Here is a 27,488-nt window from a genome sequence, read left to right on the forward strand (position 1 = left end):
CACGGAAACATGCAGCCGCCACTGGAGGGCTGTACATTTCTGTTGTTTTCGTTTGACGTTTTGCGGTTGAACCTTATTGTGTCATGACAAAGCACATTGGTCGATTTCCCCAAAATATGTCACCAGGAGGGAAAGGTCAAGGGCGACTTTAACACCGGGTACACAATTATTTCCCCCAAAATAAAACCGTAGGTCAGTGTATTCAAACTCCCTTTACAATGTGCAGATTTTCTTTTAACAAAATAACACGCTAAACAACATGCCGGCCACCTCCAGAAAACACAGCACGCTGTTTTTCATTTTTTAGATAGGGGGTGTGGGAGGGGTAAGGGGGGGGGTGGAGGTGGTGGGATGAGATTGGTCCAGGAAGGGGAGTGTTCTTCTGTAAAAACAGATGGAGCGCTGAAAGTGGAGAAAGTGTTTATTTACTCAAAATCAGAACAGGAATGCGAAACCCAAGTTCACATTCAGAAACAGATCAATGAACAGTATTAAATGTGCTTTGTAAAGTCAGTGAATTCTTAAGGGTTCCTTGTGGGAGGGCGGGTGCATGTGCCATTTAAAGTGGGTAGGGGGGTTATTTCACTACCCGACATTTTAATTTGTGAGCCCAAGAACCCCGTCCTAAATTATCACCAGTTCTGTAGAGGCTCCTATTCTTCACGCAGGTCACTGCACTGATTCTCTGCATTGCGCGAAGCTTTTTTTGTGCAGATTTTGCTTCAATTATCGAAAACCACAAACCTTTCCCTTCCTGCCCTTCATAGAGATTTTTAAGCATAAAATGCGCGTCTCAGTCATAGACTGTGCCTGGACGACACCACATTGATATGATTGGTTATTTATAACGTGCTTAATACCTAGAGGTTTCTAGGCGCGAACCCGGGTATCGAACCTGTGTTGCTCCGTATCGCCTTGTTTACAAGGCGAGCACGTTGCCGCCGAGTTATCCTCCCGAGACTTTAAGTTGCACAATGAACCTGCAACCCTTCCCAAAAACATATGTTACTTCTCGCCGGATTCAACCAAAGTCTGGCAATATGTTTTAGGTTTTTGAAATGCAAATCCTCTCCGGGATACTTCAATTCCGGTCACGAACCCCATATTTAAACATACCCTCATTTAGTTTCCCTCGAAACGCTAAACCGTGAGTTCTCGCCCCGACACAGTTCTATGTATCGCCCAGTGCCGCCTTATTTCCACTATAAAAGCCCCTCTCAGTAGGTATAGCTCAGTTGCCTCCTTTAATGACCGGAAGTTCCGGCTTTCGGAATGGCTGCCTGTTCAAAGCCCCAGCGTCTTTCCTGGGTCCGCGGCGCCAGACTCAGGGGAGTCGACACTGCTGCTGCCCACAGAGCCACGTGTTATTTTCTCCACACCTCTGATTGTAAAAGTGGTTCTAAAGTCAGTCCAGATTTCTAATCAGGAATGACAGAGGACCATGGCGAGTGGGTTGGGCAGTTATGCCGCGTGACTTTTCATTATCTTTTTTGGGACGTTAGAGGAGGTGGAAGGGTGACAAGTGCACCACTGTAAACAGATCTGCAACTGTTGTTTGTCCGTTTTTAGTAAACGAAACAGTCCTGTTTTTATTCTTCACCTTCTTGCACTTGAAGTCTTTTTGCCATTATAAATGTAAGACAAGTCCCAAAGGCTTAAAGACAACAAGTGGACGGGATGAGACACTTGCTCCTGACCTGAGGCAACGCGAGAGCCTGGGGCAATGTGAGGACCCGGGGCAGTGTGAGGGCCTTTGGCAGTGTGAGGGCCCAGGGAAATGTGATGGTCCAGGGAAATGTGAAGGCCCGGGGCAATGTGAGGGCCTGGGGCAATGTGCGGACCTGTGGCAATGCGAGGACCCGCGGCAATTTGAGGGCCCGGGTGAATGTGAGCACCTGGGGCAATGTGAGGACCTGTGGCAAGGCGAGGACCTGAGGTAATGTGTAGACCTGAGGCAATGTGAGGGCCTGGGGCAATGTGCGGACCTGAGGTAATGTGTAGACCTGAGGTAATGTGAGAATCTGAGGCAATGTGAGGGCCTGGGGCAATGTGCGGACCTGTGGCAATGCGAGGACCCACAGCAATGTGAGGGCCCTGGTGAATGTGAGCACCTGGGGCAATGTGAGGACATGTGGCAATGTGAGGACATGTGGCAATGTGAGGACCTGAGGTAATGTGAGAACCTGAGGCAATGTGAGGGCCTGGGGCAATGTGAGGACCTGGGATCGTTAGTCCACTTTCAGTGGGGGAGGGGTACATTGAACATTTGAATTGGTTTAAAAAGAGAAAATGTAGTTTGCATCAAATAAATGAAATGTTGCAGGAGCACAGCATAATCTATTACATTATTTTTGTATTCTGCTGTCCAGTTTCACTTCCGACGACCGAGACCCTCTTACTGACAGCAAGTAGAAATCTTGGCTGGCAAGTTGATTGACTGGTTACTGCATAGCCCAAAAAATGGAAAATTCCCATGTCCCCCTTTAACCTCCATAGGCAGGTCAATCTCGAGACACCCAGGGATGGCTTGGACTGTAGGAAGGCTGGGAGCAGGTAGGGCTGGCGAAGTGTCCGGTGCCTGCCGGACATATGAACCAGGTTTCCAAACCAGCGTTTTCAGAGTGCTCGGCCTGCCCAGAAATGCAATCAGCGGCTGCCAGACCAGGGCACCTTTTGAAGTAGATGTTTGTGTGAACCTCCCTTAAGGTGTGCATCAACTCTGGGCAAACAATGCCCGCAACAGCTCTCTTTTATAAGATACCCAAGCATTTATCCATAGATAAAACCCAACACTCAAAGCAATACTATGTAATGAAGTAAATGGGAGCAAAATACTGATGCTTTTTCCAGAACATGGAACTATGTTACACCCTAGAGACTCCAGGAAACGGGAAGTTCCCGTTGAAGAAGAAATGATATAATTTCTAACAAGTTTTCAAAACCCATTCACATGTCTCCATAGCAGAATATTTTTTTCGCATTTGAAACTGCTATTGACCTTAGTGCCTCTGGGTGTGCCTGCCAGTGTGCCTGTGACCCCAGGCTGTATGGATGCAAACCTGGAGATGTGTCTGTCCCTCAAACTGTTCTTGTGAACACTAATGGTCCTCCCTTCATTTCTTAAAGCAGTGTGACAGCACAGAAGAGGGCATGCAACACAGCCACCTGTGTAACCCACCGCCTGGCAGATTTCCTGAGTCGGTCTGGAGGGATTGGCAAGAGCACATTTGTACCAACAAACGTAGGATCGAAAGCGTTTGGTCGGCGAAGAAGAAATGCCCAAATGTAAAACAGTACAATGACAGCAGGAATAAGGTAAAACCTTCGTTGCTTTCTAATTTTATGTTCAATATTTGAATGCCCTGTACATCTATGTGTATAGATTATTCACATTCTCACCTGTGAACATTAACCAGGGCATCATAATGCAAGGCACAATGGGACATGGTGGTTAGACTGCTGGTGGGTTGATGCCACCAAGTCCAGAAGGGGAGGCGAGGGGGACACTCACTTTCTGTGCTTCTCTATGGCTGCCCTATGTGCCTTAGAGGCGTCCCCCAATAAATGTAAACAGTTGTAATAGGGGTGTGGCTCCTGCAATATAGCCACACATCACAGAACCACTGGAGGCTGGCTGCCAGGGGTGAGATCACAGCCTGCTGGTCGGTGCTTCTGGCGGATATGGGTTTTTTGACCTAAACAATTTGACCCACTGCCCATTTGACCTAATTTTTATGACCTCATCTTTTTTGACTTGCTGCAGAAGGAGACCCCCTGGAACTCCCCCTAATGTGCAGGGAGACCCCCTGCACCCCTGACTTCCCCCCCACCTCAACCTATTCCCTTACCCCACAACTATTTTTTTCATTCAAGTGTACCATTTGACCTACCGAATTAGGTCAAAAAGATGTGGTCAAATTGGAGTAGGTCAAGTTGTCATTAGGTCAACTATGCTAATCCCCTTCTGGCCCATTGTATGCGCCCCCAGATGTGTGGGTAAAATAGCTCCAACCCACCCAATTACCTACTCTCTCTCCAATGCCCATGCATTGGGATGTCCCACTCTTGCCTCTGAAGAGCAGTGCATTCTGTACTGGGGGGGGCCCTAAGACTCGGACATATTTAAGGTGTTGGATAGCTCTGCTGTTTTGTAGGGAGTTTAAAATACTCTGCCTTGCTTAGTTTCAAATTCAGAGCTCTAGTCAATAGTGACCACATCCTGATTGCTGGCAGCTCCTCAGCGTCAGATTTAAAAATACATGCTTTCAAGTGTCCCGTTTTGTCCAACTTGAAGGTTAAATGATTTGATACATATGCAGTCTCTCAGAGCTATGATTTCAGAGTCTAGGTATCTATCTTGAATACCCGCGGCCTATTCTTCTTCCCTATCCACACCGTAAACACCAAGCACGGTGTTACTGAGTGTGTAAGAAGCAGTTATTCTGCAGAGGGATAGGGTAGCCATATGGGTCCATGGAGGCTTAGCCCCTCCACGAATACATGTGCCAGGGCTCATGGTGCTGGGCAGAGTAGCCACATACCAGGCAAGCTAACAATTGGGCAAGAACAGGAAGTGCACTGCACCTACAGCCACAGTGGCTTCCATGACATTATTTTCAAAATGTACCATTTGATCTGGGCCCCACCAGTGATGATTAAGGCAGCAGCCCTATCAATCATTTCGTAAAGCTGGCAGCCAGGAGGATAGATGAGCAGCTTTTTCCCGGGTAATGGGGAGGCAAGTTTCACACCAGTGCAGAATAGAGAGATTTACTCACACAATGAGAGAAACAATAGACACATTCCTATACCCTAGAATAGGAGCGGATCCTCATCCTCGGGTCAGCCCTAGAAAGAATGAATAACAAAACAAAAACCAATACCATTGAAACCTATGACACTTTGAAAAGTTTGCCACTACATTTTTAGCAGGTCCCACTGTAACTCCCTGTACTTGTAAATGAAAGTAACGTGCACTTGTTAACAGTTAAGTGCACAGTACCCACAAAATGCTACGATGCATTTTAACAAATGCATATAGAAATGTGGCAAACCCTGAAAACTACAATTGACAAGTTCTATCAAAAGGGCCACATTAACAATATGAGCTCATTGCTCTACCAGATGCCCAGAGATGTCTACATTACTCGATGGAACTATGCAAGTCAATAGGAACCTTCTTAGAGAACTGGTTTCAACGTAAACAAGTAAGAGATTTTATGCACTGCAAACCGGATTCCAAGGTCCACCAGGAATGGGGTTGCCTGACCACAACAAGGGGTTGTGTCTGGCCTGGGTGAATAGTATGTTGGACTTAAAGTGTCTAGTATTTATTTCTAGGTGCTACGATGCACAGATTTTGAATAAAAGGACCTTTGTAAAATCATGATGGGGCTGGTTTAGTTGCAGGTTCCTGTTGAATCCAACTGCTGCTCCTCATCGCTCTGCTGAGGCTTTGTGAAGTCCAAATCATGCTTTGCCTTGATTTTTGGAAGAATTAGAACTTCACATAAATGCTCACATCGATTCAATTCAGAAAAATGCAATGGTCCAGCCAGGACTTTCTCTGCCTAGTTGATACTGTTAACGAGGACTCTCAGAGGCCTTGTGCTCTTCAGCCTCAGCAACACGGGCAAACTTACCACCAATGAATCTTGGCCCCCTAAGTGGACACACAGCACCTCCCGCAGAAAGGGTTTAATCTGTACAAAAAAGAATGCAGGGTTCCTCAAAGGAAGCTGTAGGGATGAGAGGGCTCTCTCTGTACTCTCAAAGGAGGAGAACGTTCTGAGTGGACACTCCGTTTTCCCTCGAGCAGTCCTGGAGTGGACGTCAGAGCATATCTAGGCTTCAGAAGTCAGTCCAGATTTCCATGTAGATCATTTAGTGGTCACCGAGAACTACACGGGCTGGGGTTCCTTTTTCTAGCATGACGTCCAGATGCACAGGTGGTAGTACAACAGATTCCTTCTCCTTTCCAGAACCCCGTGGATTGCCATGTCCAATACGAGGCTTTCTGAAAGCTGCACACCGATTTTCTCCTAGCACCCGAATCTCAAAGGGATTTCAGAGCGGGAATATCTTGAGTGGCTGTCTCAGTATGAAGCCCACTTTAACTTTGTGACCAGTGTTAAACGTGCATGCTCACAGATCCACTTAAGTAGTGTGTGGACCAAGAAGCCAGAGCGTGAATGCTGCCTCCACCTGCATAGCAGTCAATGACAAGTTATACACCTTTGCAAGTTACGCAGTCCTAACATCAGTGGTCGAAGTGCATGAAAAGAAGTAGTGGAACTATGTTCCCTGCTGGCCTGCCCCCGCTCTCCACAAAGTCCATTGCCGTGCCCCCTCACACAAACGATCCAACCCCCAAACAAACATACCTGCTATTTGAAGGGAATGTTCAGTGCAGTGCACTGAAGTGCAAGCTTCAACTTCTTCCTACACTTATTTTAAAACTAAACAATTACAGAAAGGTTTATTTTTAAAATAAAAATGTAGGAACAGTGAAACTTAAAAATAAAAAGTATCAGAGCACCGCTCCCGCCCACTTTGACCTCTGCTAACAAAGAAAACACCAACAGAGTTGACCATATTCTATCAAGACTACTCAAAGACTTTGCCGGAGAGTTTGTGGCCATTCAAATGTACTCTGAACCTACAGGCAAGCAGATAGACGCGTACAATTCAATGACAACATCTGGGCTAGACCACATTTTACATTTCATTGGAGCAACAGATAGCACCTTACTCATAGTAAACAAAAACACATAACCCTCCAGCTATAAATCACTGCGACCATTCTTTTCTTACTTGGGGAGCATAAATCAAAGTGATGCAAGTAATATGAAAGAATACAACTCTTGACTGTCCTCTGTACATTCAAAACAAGCGAAAGCACCAACATGGATACTTCCAGAGAGGCTTTTAAGCTTCAAAGCTACCATTTGTTTACACCACACGTGATACGTTTACACCCACTGAAGTTAACAGAAGCTGGGATACACACACTATTATTGTTTACACCACACGTGATACGTTTACTTTACACCCACTGGAAGTTAACAGAAGCTGGGATACACACACTATTATTGTTTACACCACACGTGATACGTTTACTTTACACCCACTGGAAGTTAACAAAAGCTGGGATACATGCACTGTTATTATCATACAGTCACGCAATTCAGCAAGGGTTTTCAAGGTAAACGGGCCTTGGCAACGCTGACCGCTTTGGCTTTTTTGTATGCTTTGGATAAGCATTTGCAAGGCAATGCCATAATAGTACCACCTGGCCATAAAATGGCAACAGCTCGAAAATGGTGTGGTTATCTGAGCAGCGACTGGGAAATTCCTATCTACCATTTATACACACGCCTTTGTAAGTGCTTATTGATAACAGGACATTGATGCAACAAACATAAATCAAGTCAAGTGGTTGTATGCACACTTGGTGAAGACATTTTGATTACACCAGAAGCGCATTTACAGCTACAGCCATTAACCTACTGCAGAAATGCGTAGAAATAATACTGGCAGGACACAGTTTGCTGTTTCTGCTTGATAGAGCTATCTTAATATGCCCAGCTCATCACTCTGTTTTCCAGCTGTTGTGATCTAATGGCCATTATGCTATTGCCTAACAAATGCCTATCCCATGCCTACTCAAAAGCCCAAGCGGTTGGCTTTGCCAATGCTTGTTTTAATTGTGGTAGTGCGTACACATGGAGCATTCAAACCATCAGCACAATGTTATAGACATGGTTCTAAAGCACTGTGATTTTCATGGATTTGTTCCTTGGATGGGAAGGACTGGTTCGGTCCCCCCCTATGCCCTGTGACACAAATAACAGTATTTCGTACACTTTGAGTTCTCATGTGGGCAGATATGCTTTGGTATCCCATGGCATCTGTATGTTGGGTTCGCCTGCAAAAAGCGGATGAATTCCACAGGAATCTGTGTAAATATTGGCCGCCATGAACTGACACGGCAGGTGGTATTTACGGTCTTTTGCATGTTTTGGTGTAAACCAGCATGGAAACCCATGCCCACCTAAAACCCAATCGGTTATTTACACCTGAATATGCAAACAATATTGCACGATTAGTACTGCGCCCACGCTAGTCTACAGGGAAAGCCATGCTCTCCGTGCAATAGGTGGGCTCTCGATCAAAGTAATCCCCAGTGTGTGTCTGCTCCACAACCCAGAAGCGCGTGCCCCACGCGCGCGACCCGGGTAGCAGAGCACTTGCGTGGGTTTGGCGAGGGGGTTGGGAAGAATCTACAATCTACTCACAGCAGCACTTCTATTGTGCAGGTCACTTCTAGGAGTAGTGAACCTGGGCACACACGAGGATATCCTCGGTGAGCGTGCGCAGGCCCAAGATCGCCGTGCAATGGCCACTTACACGGTTATAGGACCTGTTTGCTTGCGAGCCACGCAGAAAGTGCATAGATGCGTAATGTATGCACCCATGTGAGGCATAGAAGCTCTTCAATGGGAACGTGATGCAGACAGAACATCTGAGTTTCTGACCACAGAGGTCCTCAGCGGAGGTGTAACAGGGGAGGCAATGACAATTCAAATTTGGTTATCACCCGCGTGGTACATTATTTACAATTCGCTAACAAGATATGCACATATAGTCGCATATACATACAGCCCATTACATAACAGGGCAGAGGGGAAAGCGTATATAACAAGCAATTCTTTTGGGATCTCTGTAGGACGTGGTTACATTTCTGTAAAACATCCTTTTTGTACAGGAGAAACAGTACTGCAGAAACCGTTTTCATAACCCTACACATGACTTAGGTAGACAAAGGAAACTTTTTGCAAACACATCCTCTAATAAATGGATGTGCCAATTTTTCCGTGAATACTATTAGTATAACCACGTAAAATAAGAGATGTGTTATTTAGTCTTGAATCTCATGCACATGTACAGAAATAACAAAACAGTTATATATCTGTCAACATGTCTGGTGTAAATACAGGAATAACGAAACCTCATCATGACATCTGTAAGTGACTGAGCATCACATTTTACCATACACATGGTACACAAAATCATTGTTTCATAGGCCAGCTGGCTGTGTGCCAACCAGGCCTGGCACTAGGACCCGTGGGAGACCGCTGACCTGAATGGCTGTTCTCCCCCAGATTCAAGTAGCCGCAGGGGAGTGCAGCACTCACAAGTGTGTCTGCAGTCTGGGCAGTTGGCTGTGTGTGTTTGTGTGAGAACCTTGCCCGGGACAAGGATCCAGCAGAAGCCCTCCCACCTGTATGGAAGCCTGCAACAACGTTCCAGTAGCCATAGGGTAGTGAAGTGCTGCAAGTGTCTCAGCAGTCTGGTCATTTGGCTGCATGCAAACTCGACTCGGCACTCGGATCCTGAGGGAGCTCCCCGGCCTCTAGTGCAGCCTCCCCCCATGCTCAAGTAGCCACAGAGGAGTGGGGCACTAGGACCCTACAGAAGTCCATCCTCCTCCACTGTCTACCGCCCCAATGTTAATATAGTAAAAGTGGAAGAAAGTGCAGCAAAATGCTGACAAATATCTCTGCAGTCTGGGCAGTTGGATGTGTGCAAACCCGGCCCAGCACTTGGACCCTGCAGGAAGCTACCTGCCTCTACAGCCCCCCACGCCCACGTTCCTGTAGCTGCACAGGAGCAAAGTGCAGGAAAGCGCTGGCATGTGTCTTTGCAATCCGGGCATGTGGCAGCCGACAGCCGTCCTAGGAAATGTATCAGTAAGTTAATGACCGAATGGAACCTCAGATGTCTGCATTTGATCAATTGTAATTTATTATATTCATTATGCAAGAGGGAGCCTGTCTGGAGCATATACTGAGAGATTTTGCCCCCAGGAAACGAAAGCGGCTGCATCTGTATCACCTGTGGAAAGCACCAAGCAATCTACCATCCGTGCGGCCCCCTCAATGAAGAAAAATGGGGCAATCTCTCAAATTGAGGATTTGCTGACAGACTTAGGTGAGAACAGGCTCAATTAGACCAGGCCAATGGGAAACATTTTCGGAAATCGCCCAGGACAAATATCCCACGATAAATCCAAGGACTGTATTGCATCAAGACCCAGTCCTTAATCAACATTGTTGTTAGCGCAATCAACCTTGAGCTTTGGTCCTATGAAGTGACCTCATTCTGCTCCCTTGGCTGTAACGGACATGCCGCTGGCTCTTGCTCAGACTCGAGCGAATTATTTGGTGGTTTTCAATGCCGAAATCCATGACTTATCAACTGGAGGCGAGAACAGACCTCTGAGTAACTGTCTAACTGCGTCCAACTGTTGGGTGATCTTTGCAGAAGGAATTGCATGCACTAATCGGATTTCCATTTCTCAGAATGAAGGTCGAACTCCAATTGGGAGCGGCGAGTATGACAGGGTGCACGCCAAGTACTTTAGTGGATGTGGTAGCCCCATCCTGGGGAGGGTAGCCATTAGACACTATAGTTCTTCACAGCCAGTGGTTAACAACACATTCTTGGCCAAACATGCCCTACCTGTGTGCATAAAAAGTCTTCCATCAGACTCTGTATTATGCAAAGGACCAAATTGGAGATGCACAAGAAATGGACGTTCCCATAACATCGCATGGATTTACAGCATGGTTTTCTCAATAATCTCGAGCCACGTGCCTCTCCCTCGTTTGCTGACTTGTATAGACTGCTTGTGCTATTCCCCTCTGAGATTCGCCCCATGAGCTCCATACGTGAGGAATTAAGGGGGTACAGGGGCATTTTTAAAATCCTGTGCACCAGGCAACACCAAAAGCTCTTATCCGGTTGATGTCGGGCACAAGAGGAAACCTTCTCTTCCTCCTTTCCCGTAAACCCATATTATTTCACATATTTCTAGTCCATAATGAAAAGGACATTGCGACAATCAGCAAGACTGAGAGCCATGGCCGCAGAGCCCCAGGTGATACTTACATAGCCAGGGAGACCAAATACTTTAAACTTCCTCTTCTGTTCTTCATTGAAAGGCACGTGGCACTGAAACCCCCCTGAAGTGAGCCTAAGAGGAACAGAGGGGAGGGCAATTCTGAGCGTGAGACTACCACAGAACAGAAAACGGTGCTGATTGGCCAACAACATAATGTATTTTCCACTGGTAATGGATACATCCAGCGACTCTGTGAGCACGCGCACTATTGTGTACATGTTGTCAGGGGAGTTGAGTTATTCTTTGTATTAAGCATGCTTGGCATTGCTTCACAGTGATTCGTGCTGATATCAAAGACGCGACATGCCATCCCAGTCAACTAAAATTACCACACCACCAAAATAGTCTTCTCTGAGTGTTTGTGACCAGAAGGATTACTTTCAATAGAATGCCACCCCTTTCCCCGGATGGGACAGGTTTGCAGTTAAGGGGATCTCCTATTGGAGTGACACCAGGGGTCGTGATTTAGCAGATGCTGCAGGAGTTGGCTGCCTAGAATGGGTGGAGGTTTGTGGACCCACAGGTGCAAGTTGCTGAAGAGGACCTAATAACTCTTGACTGACGGCTCCTTCCTTCTTTCAGGCCACCCACACCGAGACACCCCTCATGCATATAAAGGTGGGACTCAAGAGCCTCTCTTGGAACATAGGTGATCTCCAAAGTACAACATTTGACACTGATTGGCACCAAGTCATGCAAGATGCCCATATTATTATTCGTTTCCAGGAGGTGTGGTCGTTGGACCGCATTCACAAACTGCTATGCCATATTTCTCGTTCTAGCCGTGAGGGCACCTCGAGGAGGCCAGGCGGGGGATTGTTGATGTGGATTGCAACTGATTTGAAAGCCACAATGACCGTTATGGAAACGTTTGCCGGAATGTTCTATTTCCAGAACGTGTTCTTCCAAGGAACCTTATTGTACTCGTCACAAATGTGTTTTTAAGACCTAGATTAAGTACTCTGTTCACCTTCAAACCACAAATAATGGCTTGTGACAAGGACCTTTTGTATGGGACCCCATCCAGTTAAGTTTATAGTTGGGGATTTTAACACCCAATTTGAACACCCTGCAGTCAGTGGAACATTGACTGAAGAAGCCGCCGCATGGGGAGTGCATGAGCTATATTGTGAACCCCCAAAATGACAGTATACAAATGCCTTAATTCTTTCAAAGCTATTTTCCCGAATGTATTTTAAGGGCTGGAAATTGTAGGATACCTAGCAAATGTCATTTTAATCCATTATTTAGAACTGATCAAGGAAGCAGTAGTATACCAAACACGTTGATTGATTTAACTAACCGGCATTACATCCTCGCACCCTCCCTCGCACCTGGCTGTAAGTGTGGGAACTGAAAGCGATCATTATCCTCTTCAATTAACACAGTCCCTGCCCTACATACAAACAAGATTGTACACAGCCAGGGCACCCTGTACTAGAACGGTACAGAGGCTGCCTTTGTGTTTAGTAGTTCAGGTACGCATACTTTACTATGCCCCCCTCCCTGTGCTGCACACGGTATTACATTCCACTTGAGACCTAAAGAGGGTTATAAATCCCTGGCGGATGTGGGTCAGGCCATAGGCCAGCCAGGCAGGCTACAAGAATCTCAGGTAGGAACTAGGAAGGGTAGGGTGGTACTGAAGAGAAGAGAGAGGAACACGCCACACCCATGGTGTCACTTAGGAAGGCGAACAGCCTTCACTTGTTAGCTCTGAAGTTTCAGGTAGTAAGAAATAACCTGTTGATCCAAGACTTGAGAAAGGATTACAAGAGGTGGGGAAAAGCAGATAAAAGACGATTGGCGGCACTCCTGGATGCTGTACACTTAGAGCCAATTTGCCCAAACTCCATGTGGTTCTATAAGAGTATAGGCCAACCCCCCCATCCCAGTATAGATACTAGCATTTCCGAAGATGTGCGTTGTTCCCACTACAAAGATTGTAGCAACCTGGGGGTCTTCTTTGTGATGGAGCCCACATTGATACGGGGGACTTAATATTAAGCCACCAAGGTTTTTCTACCCTCAGATTTGTGAAGCAGTGTGTCGGCTGAACCATACCTCCTTCCTTAGAAGTGTACATGGGTCAAGCCAAAATGGCAGAACTCTATGGCGCTTACTTATGGGGGGCAAGGGGCCAAATGAATTGCCAAACGACAAGTCAAAATGCATTTAAAAACATATTGGTGTTACCAAAATCTATCTCCCAAACTTGAACTCGGGATTCAGGGTAGTGGGCACGTACCTCACTCTAAACTTTTCTTGCATTGGCTGAGAGTCTGGAGTTCCACCTTTTATTGTCAAATATGCAGAGGCTTTTTAGTTGTCCTGGGAACCCCAGCAGTGCTAACATTTCCCTGGTTTTAGCAGTGTTTCTTGAGATATTTGGGGGGACCCCTGATTGTCTCAGGGAACAAGTCGTTGCTCGGGCCAAGCAAGCACTGGTTTGTTGGTAGGAACGTGACCTTTCAGAAAGCTGCATTGTTGGGGGGGGAGGGGGACTGAAAGTGTTTAATTATTAACTTGGTTTGGTTGTTAAAACATGTGTTAGTCTGTAAGGCCAGGGAGCCAGTTTAGTGGTTATTTGTGAGCTTTGGCCTGTCACATTAAAGCGACCTTTTCCACTACAAGCGAGTCTGGGTGTTTTTGTGCAGTAAGCCCCCCCTTTATCTAGTATAAAAGGCTACCCAGGTCTGTGCACTGTATGCATGACGGAGGAATTCCAAAGGGAATAGATCTATTTTGTGTTTTGATTGTTTGCAAGTAGAGGGTCTTGGACGGCAGTTAGAAAATCATTGTTTTAAGGGTCAACTCTCTGTCGAGTGCTGTTCGATGTTGGCCAAATCCCTTATTGTGTTATAGACTCTATAAATGATTTGTGATCGCTAGGTACCCAAATGATGGTCTTATTTTAAGCAGATGGATTAAGGCGTGGGACCACAACCTCTCCATGTCCCGCTCTGTGCGGGGATTCCGTTCAACAATGGCATGGATGAAGGAAAGGACACAGGGAACTTGCCCGGGTAAATGGAAAGATAATGCCACCAGGATGAATCCAAAACAAAGAGGTGATAGCTGGAAGGTTTAGACTGAATCTTAACCACTGACATTGCTCTGGGCAACCCTCCAGACCATTGTTCTTCGCCTGCCAAGCCATTACAGAAGGGGAAAGACTATATGCAAATCAGGCTTGGTCCCACCCCAAAAAAGCAGTCCAGCCCGAACTGCTAGGTCACATCCCTTCTGCACAAGACCACAAGCATCCCCAAAGCATCTCAATCCTAGCATGACGGTAACGTCGGACGTGAGAGGAGAATCTAGGCAACATAGTGGAGTTTCAAGTTATGCTTCAGTAGACACACTATAAGTGTACATGCAAGGGACAGCATGGCAATGCCTGATATGCTGATTCGAACATTTGAGTGTTGGGAGATTGTTTCAACTCTAGCAAGGGGCCGAGCTCTATTAATTCCTGGCATGCATGTCCTCTTCTCAACCAACCCACGGATTATCCGCTCTTCGTCTCACTGCCTCACACTCTTGTCTTTCTCTGTTTTATAACATCATGCTGTGTTCAGTCATTCAGAACACATTTTCAGAACGTTTTTTCAGACCTTCATTGACCAATTGTTTACGTATGCATCCTCTTTATTCTTCCTAAAAGTGCATTGTAAAACATGTCAACTAGAGTGGACGCCTGTCCTGTCTGACCCACACTGCCCAAGGTCTTATCTTTTGAAGGTGGTATCTTTGAATTGTTATTGGCTGCAGTCACCTCAGTCATGAGCTCCACCTTTGCTGCTTTTCCCCCTAGAGGATGGGTGATATTTGTGAGTTTGTGTATTTGACCATTACTTTCATTGTGCCTCTGTCCAGTTGTACCACTCTTGAAAAGTGTCCTAGTTTATGAGGCAATAGTATTGTGTTTTTTGGCATCTACCTTTTGTCTAGAGGTGCTGTTGAGGCCAGGTGCTCAATACGTGTTGCTGTGCTAGAGGTTGAGTACATAGAGTTGTCATTTCTGGGTAACTACTCAATGGATGTACTTGTATTGCGGGCATTTGCTAACCAAATCATTTCCAGGTGGTTCCTGGTTGGTCTGACTGAGTGCATGGGCAGTGCATAAGAGATGAGAATATGCCATTACTGCAAAGGTGCACTCTTCAAGCTGAGGCTAGTGCTGGCTTTCTTATAAGGGTACCCTGATTACTTACTTGACGGCTGGACTTTAATTTGGTTGCCATCTCATCAAGTCAGAAGGCTATACCAATTGACATATTCACAAAGACGGTGGAGCTAGCGGTGATAATATTACTTGTGTAGGAACATTTAGTTGGAGAATTCTAGAGCTTGTCTTTCTTGCGACTGCAAACAATTCTCTCCAGAATAAATAACTGTAGTTAGAAAAAAAGCCATTGTTGTCTGCACCAACAACAAAAGCCATTGTTGTCTGCACCAACAACGATTGCACATAGTGTGTGCTGTGCCAAGATTCCTATTGGCTAAATTCTGATTGGCTGCTGTGCTGCTCTGTGGGTACCAGGCGTGCAAGGGGGCATGGCGATCTGCATGCAAGAATGAAGTGGGGGGGGGGTTTAATACAGAATATCAGGGGTGTTGCTAGGTCTGGAAAAGATCTGGGCCTACGCTAATGTCCAGACTGACGGGACTCGGGGCTAGCTAGCATTTTGGTTGTAGGACTTGAGCTTTTATCCGGGGCTACAACCAAAAGACCAGAGGCTATATCCCCCTCAGCCCCCCCTAGCAACGCCTCTGCAGAATATGTATCGCCATAGGACTTGGCGTCCGAGGACTATAAGCCACAGCAAGGACATCCCGCCCCCTTTTCTACATTGGGATGTAAATAGCCCATTGTGATACTTTTGTCCTATTTGCAATACAAGTAGGAATCTGCATCGAAAGTGACTGCTGAATTCCAGCAGCCCTAGTAATATGGACAAACTACTGCCCACTTTTTTCAACTAACTTCCGCCTTGATCACATCATTTATGTTTACTTAAAAAAAAAGATGCAGAGCACACAAGCGATGTTCTGCACGTCTGGCTTTTAGATAATATCATTTTGAATTGCTGTAATGTATTCAAAGTGCTGCTTTTCCTTTATAAATGCAGGACTACGTGTCCAAAATTAAACATGCAAAGTGATGCATGCGACTTGAACAGCTAGGACTGTCTGAACAGTTTGCACCTGACAAGAGAATACCTGCGATCTCTGTAAACCTTCTTTAAAGACCCGCCTGGAGTGAGCTCGGAATAAAGTCACCAGCTTTCAGTGAACCCTTGACGCAGATTTGCAGCTGCTTGTTATGCATGATTAGCGCACATCTGGAGTTCAGCATTTTTTCCCTGATTCATGGAATAATTTGCGTGTAAAACAGAGATGTTGCGCCCCATTCTTCAAACAGGGATTTGCGCACAGAATGGCACGCAAATCCCCGTTTTACACGCAAATAATTTCATGAATCAGGTGTGTAAAGCAAGCAGACACCATAGAAATGGACTAAACCACTTTGAACTGCTTATTATTTTGCTCAATGTTTCCCTTGTGTGCTGTCAAATATTGTGTAGCCAATTGTGGGCAGTGTGGAGTTTTGGCTTTGAGGTGCAGATAACATATTTGCGTGAAACTAAATAGTAACGGAAAGCTTAGTAATTGCAATCCAGCCTGCAACCCAGACACGCTGCTCTATTTCAAGTACTCACACTTGTCTGGGAAACGGTTCCATCCTTTCTTGGCTAGCCCAATGGGGAAGGAAGCCCTCTCTAAAAATTGAGTGCACCTTTTTCGCACCTTGAAACACCTGTGTATAGGCGTGTTATAAATGCCATATCATATCATATAATTGTACGTGTTACCTGCAACCATGCAACCAAAAGCTATAGAGCTAGCGCTGAGTATTTTTGGAAAGTTTGAAAAAGGTGCTGTATGGATTAACTCCAAGCCTGCACGCGAATCTGGCACGTGGTCCAATCCCTGTTCTTCACTTCGTCTGGTGAAAATCCATTAATCCGTTTTTGAAAGAAAAAAAAAAGGAAAATTCCAAAATGGGAAAAGGGGCAAAATCAACATGAGGATATATTTTGAGATTGCAGACACACTTTCTGCTATTTATTGCTGATCTTGATTGAATCAACTGGGCCCAAAATCGGTTCGCGGCTGGATGGCAGTGAAACACAATCTTATTTGTTAATGGAATAGACAAGTTCTGCTTGGTAATAGGATGACTGAATATATTCAGTCGGACGTCATATTGGTCTACTGTGGTCTATTGGGAATGCTCGTGGGGGTATGTTTGTTATGTGGGGAGTGGGCTTGTGTGGGAGGCCAGTGGGAGTGCTGGTGGTAACAGTAGGGGAACATGGGTTGCAGGGATCAAGCCCTAAAGAAAAGTGGGGGGACTCAGTAACATACGCAATGGGATGTGACATCACCTGAAATTAGCATATCAAGGTGAAATACGCACACTTTTATTTAATTGGCTTTGCATAACCATACAAATTGCACATGACAAAAGGCATTTGCCTTTCATAAAATCAACACACACAAAACCAAGAGAGGATATTTTCTTCTAATATTTTTTTTTGAAAACATTAAAAGGTATCCGTGTTTTAAGCTACATGAAGCAATAACATTTTTTTAAAATGTATTTTCTTTTATTGGTTTTATTGATTTATGGTTTACAAAGAAAAACCTTATACCATCATATTATGTATGACATTGCACATAAAAGATCAGAAAAGCTAGGAGAGAGAGAGAGAAAGAAGGAAATAAAGGAAAGGAAAAGAAGCATTACTCCTAATACATATTTCAGTTAAAAAAAGAAGTGAATTTCATTACCACTACAGTATGGCCTTTGTTAGACTTTATCACTTAACAATTCATCTCATTCTCTTCAATTTTCCAAAAAATCTCCTTTAAAAATCTGACCAAAGCTAGTGTTACTGAGAACCGCCCCCCTGCGTAAACACCGCCCACCAGTCAGCGGCTGACCTTGCTTTGTATTCCTTAATAAATCTGCCCAAGATATTAGTTCTAATGTCTCATAGAGCAGGGCAGAATAGAACTAAATGTTTCACGGTTTCATCTACATAATTTTTCCGGCGAAGTCTGCACACCAGGTCCTTTGACTTGTCCAATTTCCTTGGTTACAGTATTTCTTTTGTTGGCAGCAAATTAAGACAGAAACGCATACATTGTCCTCTAAAGTGGCAGTTTGGAAATTTCACCAAATACGCTGGTACTGTAATAAGCTTCCTTGCTTCCTGTAATGGTTTACCATAGAACTTATAGACCTGTCCCTCCTGCTGAGAGGTGATCCAGTCCTGCACATACAATTTCCTTTTTGTACCCAGGGGATTGTTGATCAGGCAAATTTCTAATTCTTTCAGACTTACTAAATCACCTGACAGATAGTTTTCCATTCCACCAGGGAACTCTCGGAATTCTGAAACTGGGATTTCTTCAGCACGAAAAAGCCTCCCGATGGATTTTGCAGAGCACACTTGCGGTACAGAGAAAGTGACTTCCATACAACTGTTGTATAAAATGAAGCCAGCCCCAATTCCATCCGAATCGCCTGAATGGCAATACTTTTGGGCAGGCCTAACACAGTCTTTCAAAATATGCCTTCCAGTCTCGGTCATGTCTGGGCCGGCAGAGCAAAAGAAGCTTCCGAACCATACGTAAGCATGGGAATCGCTTTCATGCGATAGAAGGAGATCAATGGAATTAAGGAAAAGCCACAGAATTCCTTTAACAGGATCCTTCTTTGAGACGCTAGGTTCTTTCCTTTGCCTTTTAACATCAGTTCTCTTGGTGCATCACTGCAACTTGTATTCAGGCACACACGCAGGCAGGTAATGGAGTTGATCTCAATAACTTTTTCTCCATTAATATACCATCAATTATTTTAATTTTTTTGTCTGCCGGCGCCTTTCCCACTAAACGCTAGAATTCTTGATTTTTAGGATTGATTACTAGTCCATTTTTCTGCAAATACTCTTGAAGGGGGTCTAGCTATCTTTGCAGCCCTATCAGCGTTCGATCCATCAGGACCACATCGTCTGTATAAAGTAGTCTGCCAATTGACTCATTCGCCAGTTTAGGTGGCAAGAATTGAAGATTAACCAAGGCATCCTTTTATGTCCGAAATAAATAGATTGAATAGATCGGGTCCCAAGGGGCAGCCTTGCTTACGACCTTTATCGGTTGCGATTGGTTCCGATAGGAGATCCCTTCTGTCCAATCAGACCCTTAAAGTAGTGCCACCGTACAGGTGATTTAGAGAATCTTTCACAACACGACAGCCCAAGCCTTCAAGTTTCTTCTATAATTTCGATCTATTCACTGAATCGAACGCTTGCGCTAGATCAATAAACGCAAATAGCTTTTCTCCTTTCTCTGTTTTTCTGCCTGGGTCTTTAAGATGTTTATTAGGAACACATTAAGACATCTTGATGGCCATATACACTACTCCACACTGATAGGGCTTTTAATGTTAGAGATGCAAAAACATTTCCTCCAAAATCTAGTAGGGCAATGGGTCGATAGTTCTTAGGATCCCTACAGTCCCCCTTTTTATAAATGGGCACCACCACTGAAGACCTCCAGGAGAGTGGTACTAGCTTTGCTTTTTTGACATGTTCAAAGAGATCAGATAGAAATGTTGCCCAAAGTTGCAGATCTTTTTTGAGCATGGCATTTGACATCCTATCTGGTCCCACCGCCCTTGCTTTCCTGATCTGGTCTAAAGTATCGTCATAATTTGCGGAGAAACTCCACGGGATATCTAGCAAGGTTGAGTCATGGGTCAAGGGTTCATCCTGACATTTAAAAAGTCTGGTAAAATGGGCTATCCATTCCTCAGGTGCTACTGCATTTATCATTAGTGCTTCTTGTGGTGCATTCATGGAATTTATTATACGGCAAATATCTCCCTTTTTTTTTTTTTACACACTCTTACTAAGCATCGCTTCAGGGTCATTTTGCAGCAGCATCTTCCTGTGTGACCTAACCCAATTTCAATGGAACTGGTGAAGTATTTTAATGGCAGACTGAGCTTCCACTGCAGCTTTCCTCTTTAGGGTGCGTATTGTGGCTTTCAGAGATTTCTTCCGTAGGGCCAGATCCAAATCATAACTATGACGATAATGAATGCTGTTTTTACTGCCTGGGTTTGTGTGTACATCAAAGTCCTTCAAAAATATGGAGTAATTAATTGGTTGACCCGCTCTGTCATTACTCCTCTGATCTGGGACAGTTCTTAATTTATTTGTTACAAAAGAGATGTTTTCTGAGTTGATAAATAATCTGTTTCTGCCGGGTGTCACTCCCACTTCACCCCAGTGATAATCCCTTAAATGATTAGTAAGCGAAGAGTAAGTGAGTTTCAGCAGATTGTGATCACTGGCAACTGTAATCTTCACTTCAAATTACTTAACCAGCAGTGTCATGTTCCTCGACATGAATATATAATCTAGGATCTGGCCGTTCCCTCTTCCTTTCCATGTCACTTGAGCTGGAATGTCTCCCATAGTATGGGCATTCAAAATGTTGACTTTTCTTGATTTTAGAGTTTTACGCCACTCCAAACCTCGCAATGTGGCCGACTCAGCTAAGATATCGGCACTCTTTATTAAATTGCAAGCTTGATCAAAGCAGTCGACATTCAAGTCTCCGATGACAATAAACCAGGGGTTCGACCAGCGTTCTCTCAGTTGTTCCATTTTGTCCGTTATAATTTCTGTTAGAGAACTAGTTTCAGCCACCTCTGGATTCCAATAAAGATTGAAAATTATCAAGATGTTTTGTCCTGTAATCGCCTTTAGCCCCAACTTTAAGGTGACAATATGAACATATGGATTCAGATTTTCACAACTGAGTAAGGTGAAGTTAGTCTTAGCTTTTATTGCTGTTAGAAGTCCTGACATTGGTCTTCCTTTAAGGCCTTTTATAGCCGGATTGAGGTAGATGGTGTATCCTTCTAAAAACAGGGGAGTGTCACAACCAAGCTTCCTGAAAGCAGATATCACATACTTCAAAGTTAAGCTCACTCTGGCTGAAAAGGTAGGCAAATCCTTCAGTATTCCAACTCCCAAAGACAAATTCATCTATAGCGACTGGCTCCTGACGGTATGCTTTATTGGACTTATCTTTCGGAGCCCCCGCCAACCATTCCCAGTTTTCTTCTTCCTGCCGCTCCTTCTGAGGAGATTGATATTTGTTCAGTTTTGCCTCCTTCCCACGGCCCTCCAGGGTGATCGTCATTTTCAGGAGGATCTATTTATTCTGGTGTAGTAAAGTGTCCTCCTCTATATAAAGTTTTTTTCTAATTCCCACAGTGCACTCAATTCCAATTTTATCTTTGTCTAATTCATTCGACGAGCAGTCTACTGATGTTAGATCAAATCCCATTGGTAGTAGTAAATGGGCCTCTTCCAGCAGGAGTTGCTTCACTAGGGTAGATGTAAAGTAAACAATTACCTTGTCCAATCTTTCTTTTTCCGGGAACTCGATGACACCCAAATCGTATGTTGTGAGGGTCCTTAAGTTCGGAATGCGATGAAATAGTCTTAGGACGCTAGCTTGGTTGAGAATCAGGCCATCTTTCAAGTATAATATTCGCTCGAGTAACAAACTTGCTTTCAAATGAGTAGCTGCTCTATCAAGACCCTGCTTTACCTCTTGGGGATGTCTTTTTCCATTCCGATGATTCTTTTCGGCCGGTCTCAAAGATATATCTCTCGTCAGGGCTTCATTCCTTCCTTGTTTCATTGTTTTAAACCGGGGTGGGTATGCTTGTCGAAGGTCCATGGTCTCATTATCTTCCCGTTTCCCCGATGCCGCACACATCCTTCTACCAGAACTTTGTTCCTTTCTTTCTAACTTTCTGTTTTGATCCTTCGACAATTGTTTAGGTCGATTAGCTTTCTCATCGAATTTAACTGATCTCACTTCTGATCTAGAAGGCTTAAACATCTGTGTCGACCTCCTTGCAGTCAGACTAGTGGAGACATTATTCTGGTCACAAGGGCAGTGAACATCTCTAGCCGCCGACTCCCTTAAATTAAATACTCCTGGTCTTGTTACTGCCATTTCGTTAATGGGGGCGACATCCTTGATGATCTTGGTGTTCGACTAGCGATTCTTGTGCTTGTTTCTTCATGTGAGGACACGGCCCCCTCTTTGGCATCACTGTTATCTGCAATCGTAGGGTCTTCATGGCTACCCACTTCTATCTCTTCAGCTGGTCGCTCCAGAACGACCTGCGATTGCTCACTCTCCGAAGGTATGCAGTCTAATGTATCCTCAACTTCTAGCAGTATATGCAGACAGATCCAGCATGTCCTCTGTCGCCAGATCTTCTGGAATCGATAGTGACTCTATTACGAGTTGCTGCGTGTAACACACACTCGGTTCTATAGACCTCACTGGTGCTGGCCGAGCCAAAGATTTACTCTGTTGCGCTGGCTTGACCTGTTTCGGGAAGATGATGTTTCTGCTAAAGGATCATCTCCCATTCGATCTTTGCTTTGGTGGTGCCAGCTTCTTTTTAATTTGTTCTGTAGTTCCTCTTTCGGATGTAGGGATTTAGGCTGATTTAACATCGGGTCCTTCATTGTCTGAATTCGTGTTGTTTCCCTCATAGATTTACACGTGGATGCCACATTAGATTTTTTTTTAAATATCAAAATCTTTTGTCTTATTGTCATTGATCACGTTAACTGGTCCGTTGGAGGTGGCCACCCTGAGGATAGTCATTGGATTAGGTAATGCTACCTATGCGGCCTCAGATCGAACTTCCTTTGGAGCAGGATCTAGAAAGGTGACTACTGCTGACTGAAGCACTTCAGTGCCTTCCGATGACTCCTGGGCACCTGTGGACTTGGATTTAGGAATGGGTTGTAGCAACTTTATTGCTTGATTCTTACATGGCTCCATAATAGCAGTCGAGTCATCCTCATTCCTACTTTCCTTACGGATGGTATCGTAGCTTTCAGTTAAATCAACCGTTTGATTCAATGATGATGGTAGTAAGTCCTGTTTCACAGTTGATCTCCTTCTGTTGGATTTGTCCTTGATAATCGGTTCCAAGGTAGTATGTAATAGATTCAACACCCGAGACAAACTATTATCTAAATGGTTCTGAGCACCCATAATGAAACCCTTGACAAAAACAGCATCTTGGGGTGCATCATTGCAATGATGAAAGTTTGGTCCTTTAATTGGTCACTTATGTTTTCGTACAATTTCATGAAGGGTGCTAGTGTGACGGAAAGTGCCTCGATGGAATTTGTATCCATGCTTCGTTGGCCATTAGACCCATCTTCAAATGCGCCACATGTTAGTTCAGATTGTCTCCACGGGTCCGTATTAGTTGCTTCGTCCAGTGATTTTATGGGAAGGTTATTAATTTAATCCAAACTTGACGATAAGCAAGCTCTTTTAGAGGAGCCCTTATTTGTATTCCTGGACTGCTCGGTTTTCTGAGGCTTGGTGTGTTATTACCACAAATGAGTATCGTAATGTCGGGTGGAACTATTATCTACTAATAAATCCCCATCCTCATGAGCAGCTAGGACAGCCGCCCAAATGTTTAGAGAATCTCTGGTCTTGCTGCAATGGTCCTGCTTTGTGAGCAGAGTCTACCCACTCAATTGTTTGGGTAGGGTCGACAGATTGACATGTTCTTGATGGCTTCCACTGGTCATTAGGGTTTAGGCTAGCCTCCACGAAACCTGAGCCCTCAGTTGGGGCTGGATCCACAGCCAACATGCTCGCCAGAAGGGCACAATCTGAAACTTCATCCTGCTGGGTCAGACTTTCACCAGCAGTTTTTGGAGTAGTCGAAACAACCAGACTGCCATTTGATGGCAGTATCCTATAAAAAAAATCCCTGGCTTGCTAATAATGCCGTTGCTGTTGATGTTAAGCTGGTTGGTTTCCAAATATTTTTAGTTACTGGGTTAGAACCTTTTATTTCAACATATCTCATCATTGCAGCTCTGGTATATTGTAATGTATTAGAGTCCGTGTGCTGCATTACTTTGTTCACTTAAGAAGGTTGGGGTTTCATTCCTGCCCCTTTCCCTGACGTATAAGAGGCTGTCCCATCAAACCCATCCAGCTCACCATTCAATGGTGCTTTAGAATGTTGATTAACTGCATTAAAGCACCAAACTACTGAATAAGGGAGTAGCAACTCTGTTGCTGCAAGCTCATTCATCCCTCCTTCGTCTTCGATGAGCTTCATACTTTATTCCTCGCTGCCACAGTCTGGTCTGTGCCCTGTTGAGGAGGGCCAAGAGGGCCCTGCTTGATGATGTTGCTAATGCCGGCGGCTAGTGGCTGCACCCCACAGCCATGTGTCACCTCATCTTGTGAGACCTGCAGACTGTTAACAGTTACATCCGCAGCAAAAATGGACCTGACCGGGGGATTTGCTTCAATTAAATTGCTGCTTGTCACAACTGTCTTGGGGACGCTGCGAGAGATGCAGCCAGTTAGAACCTGCTGCAAATCCCACGACTCCCCTAAGGAACAATGTGCTTTCATGGTGTTCATCAAAAGAGCGGTACTTGCACCAATCTGGATTTTAATCATGAACGGGCAGCCAAACCCCCTTCCCGGTTGTCCGATCGAGATTGCAATCCATTGGCACTCCTTCACTTAGTGACTCAGCTCCTAGAGGGGGGTTGCATGGATATTCGTTCTCCCTCCATTTCCATCGAGCGTCGTGCTGGGCGTGCTTGTCAATGTTTGTTCCTCCCCCTTCTCCAGTGATCTTTCCAAGCTGGTCTTGGTCCGGGAGCTGGAGCAGGTGAAGAGATTGACAGCAGAGTTCCGCTGGGTGGTTGTGGCCATACTGCTGTCCGCTCTGTGTTGGTCAGGGGATTTACTGGCTGGCTCCTCCTCACAGAGAAGACACAATAAGCAGACTCTCCTGCACAGAATGCAACTCGATGTCAACTCTGCGTCGGTCAAGGGTTTTACTGGCTGGGTCCTCCTCACACAGCAGGCACAGTAAGCAGACGCTTGTGCACAGACTGCAACTCTGTGTAAACTCTTCCTACCAATAACAATGTTTTTCCTGGAACATGCAGTCCCGCAATGTGATATTTCAACTTAAGTTGTGTGCTATTTTTCATCCGCTTATCTGGTGCAGTTGTGAAATTCCCGGCTTGCAAACCTTGTGACTGGGGTTCCAAACATGGCAGTAAATGCATAAGTTAAAAGAAAATACAGTGTTTTGTGTTTTACACTCGGCTTCTAAAACACAGAGGTGGACGCTGTCCACCCACGCGTACCCTGGTCTTGAGCTCTGATGGGGTAGGTAACTACAAGATCAAAAAAGGGCCAGATATGGAAGGGGGGTGCAGCATGAGGGTAGTAGGTGATGGAATGAGGAGTGCTAGGGAAAAGGGGTACACGGCACCCTCCTGAAAGAAAGAGAGTTGGGAGAGGGAAAAAGGAATAGGGGAGTAGGCAATAGTCTAGGTAAGGAGGGTCAAGCAGTTGCATATGGTGACCACCTGGGGTCGACCAATATGCAACTTCTCATAGGTCGACACTAGTGGTGAGCAGTGATATTGAGAGACAGTTGACCTTCTTGGCAACATGAAGTTCAGCCTGATTGCAGAGTTCTGTGCAATCTGCAATCTTTGTATTTGAAATTTTTTTTTGGACCCCTATAAGGAGGGCATTACAGTAGTCTAATTTTGAATGTGTGTGCACACCGACCACCATTGAGCGGTACTTTTCTACAATGAGCGGCAGCAGGGGATTAATGAGTTTAAATTGATAATAAACAGCATTGACCATCTGGTTAATCTGTAAATTACAGTGCATAGTGGGCTGCCAGATACAGCCAAGGTACTTTACTTTATCAGAGAATTCTGTCGGTGACCCAAACAGGTATGGACATGAGGTAGATTGGAGAACATCTCCAGCAATTCTTTTTGATGAATTTAATTGGCGTTTATTCTTACGCATCCAGGATTTTATCCTGTCTGCACATGACAGAACTCGTTCCATTGCTTCCTGAGGTTTCTCCAATCGTATATATAAATTTGGGTGTTGTCAGCGTATGAATGATAACACAAACCAAACTCAGACAAGGTTCTCAGCAGTGGATGAATGTAAATATTAAACGCTACCGGGGACAGGGAAGATCTGAGGGACCGCAAAGACCACAGACTGAGAATCAGAAAGAAAAGAACCAGCTTTGATCTGCTGAATCCAATAGGTCAAAAAGGATGCAAGCCAATCCAAGGCCTCTTCAGATACATGAGCCACTGATACCAATCTAGAGAGTAAAATTTTAAAATCCACTGTGTCGAAGGCCGCTGACAGGTCCAGCATGACCAACATGCTGACACCCCCTTCATCTGCGGCCTTCAGCAGATCATCCCAGACTGCCACTAGTGAGGTCTCAGTTCAGTGACCGTATATAAAACCTGGCTGATATGGGTCCAGGAGCTTATGTTCCTCTAAAAACATCTGCAATTGAATGGTTACAATTTTCCCCAGAATTTTTGCAGGCCATAGAAGGCCAGCAATTGGTCGGTAGTTGGCTAAAACTTTATGATCTAGTGTTGCTTTCTTTAACAAAGCGGTAACAAGTGGAACACAGCGTTGAGCAAGAGATGTATTGGCCAGAGTTTGTATAGTCCCACCAAGTGCTGCTTGGCTAGATAGGCTGGGATTGGATCATATCCACAAATTAATAATAACCTCAATCTTTATCGTTGAGAATGAACATTTGGGATGAAAATTTGCACAGTTCCATGAATCAGGGTTTATGTCGGCAGTGCAAAGTCACTTTTCAACATTGCTAAATCACTTTTCAACATTACAAAGTTACTTTGAACCATGCAAAAAATTCCATGAATCGGGCCCTTAGTGCTTTATTTGTGAATTAGGCCCATTTAGCGCAGTGCAAAGAGTACATTTGCAGTGCAAATTCACTTTGCTTTGTGCTAAACGTTCTGTGAATTGGGCTCTTTCTTTTAATACAAAACAATATGTAGAACAATAGTTCTGATTTTGCAGCAAGTTGGGTGCAAAACGATTAAAAGAATTATCAGCATGCCAGCTAGGACATTGGCATTATTAGCACACAGCCAAGATGAAAAAAACAGATATGATATGGTATTTGTAACGCGCCTATACACAGGTGTTTCAAGGCGCGAAGATATTGTCATCATATAAACAAACTTGATCCATTTGAATTTTTAATCACCAAGACTACATTCTACATTTTATTAGACATATTTAGTAAAAAAGCACCAGCAAGATTTTGCACATAACAATAGGCAGACAAATCATACTAATCATAACAATTCTGCAAGTGAAAGGTGAGCATCAGGTAGAGCATCCCATTGGCATTACTGTGCCACCTCTTGTAAAGTGACGATCTAAAGGGACCAGATGACCTGAATACCCTTATACCACGTTTATATCTAAATACAATCTCTCTATTACACAGGTATTTCATATC

The 27,488-nt window shown here is 44.7% G+C and overlaps 1 protein-coding gene across 2 annotated transcripts in view; it reads left to right on the forward strand.

Annotated features, from left to right (window-relative positions):
• LOC138503763 (calcitonin gene-related peptide-like) overlaps positions 1 to 27,488 on the forward strand; it is a 49,435-nt gene that overhangs the window by 11,090 nt on the left and 10,857 nt on the right. The window contains exon 4 of one of the 2 annotated variants that reach the window (XM_069623740.1): positions 3,130 to 3,315. In XM_069623740.1, the coding sequence (XP_069479841.1) occupies positions 3,130 to 3,289 (160 nt within the window). In that variant the 3' untranslated portion in view covers positions 3,290 to 3,315. Of the gene's footprint in view, positions 1 to 3,126; positions 3,316 to 27,488 lie in introns of both variants that reach the window. The other variant, XM_069623739.1, reaches the window with a different exon arrangement.

This window comes from Ambystoma mexicanum, chromosome 11 (genome assembly GCF_040938575.1).
Source record: "Ambystoma mexicanum isolate Mex_15411 chromosome 11, UKY_AmexF1_1, whole genome shotgun sequence".
Classification (NCBI taxonomy): Eukaryota; Metazoa; Chordata; class Amphibia; order Caudata; family Ambystomatidae; genus Ambystoma; species Ambystoma mexicanum.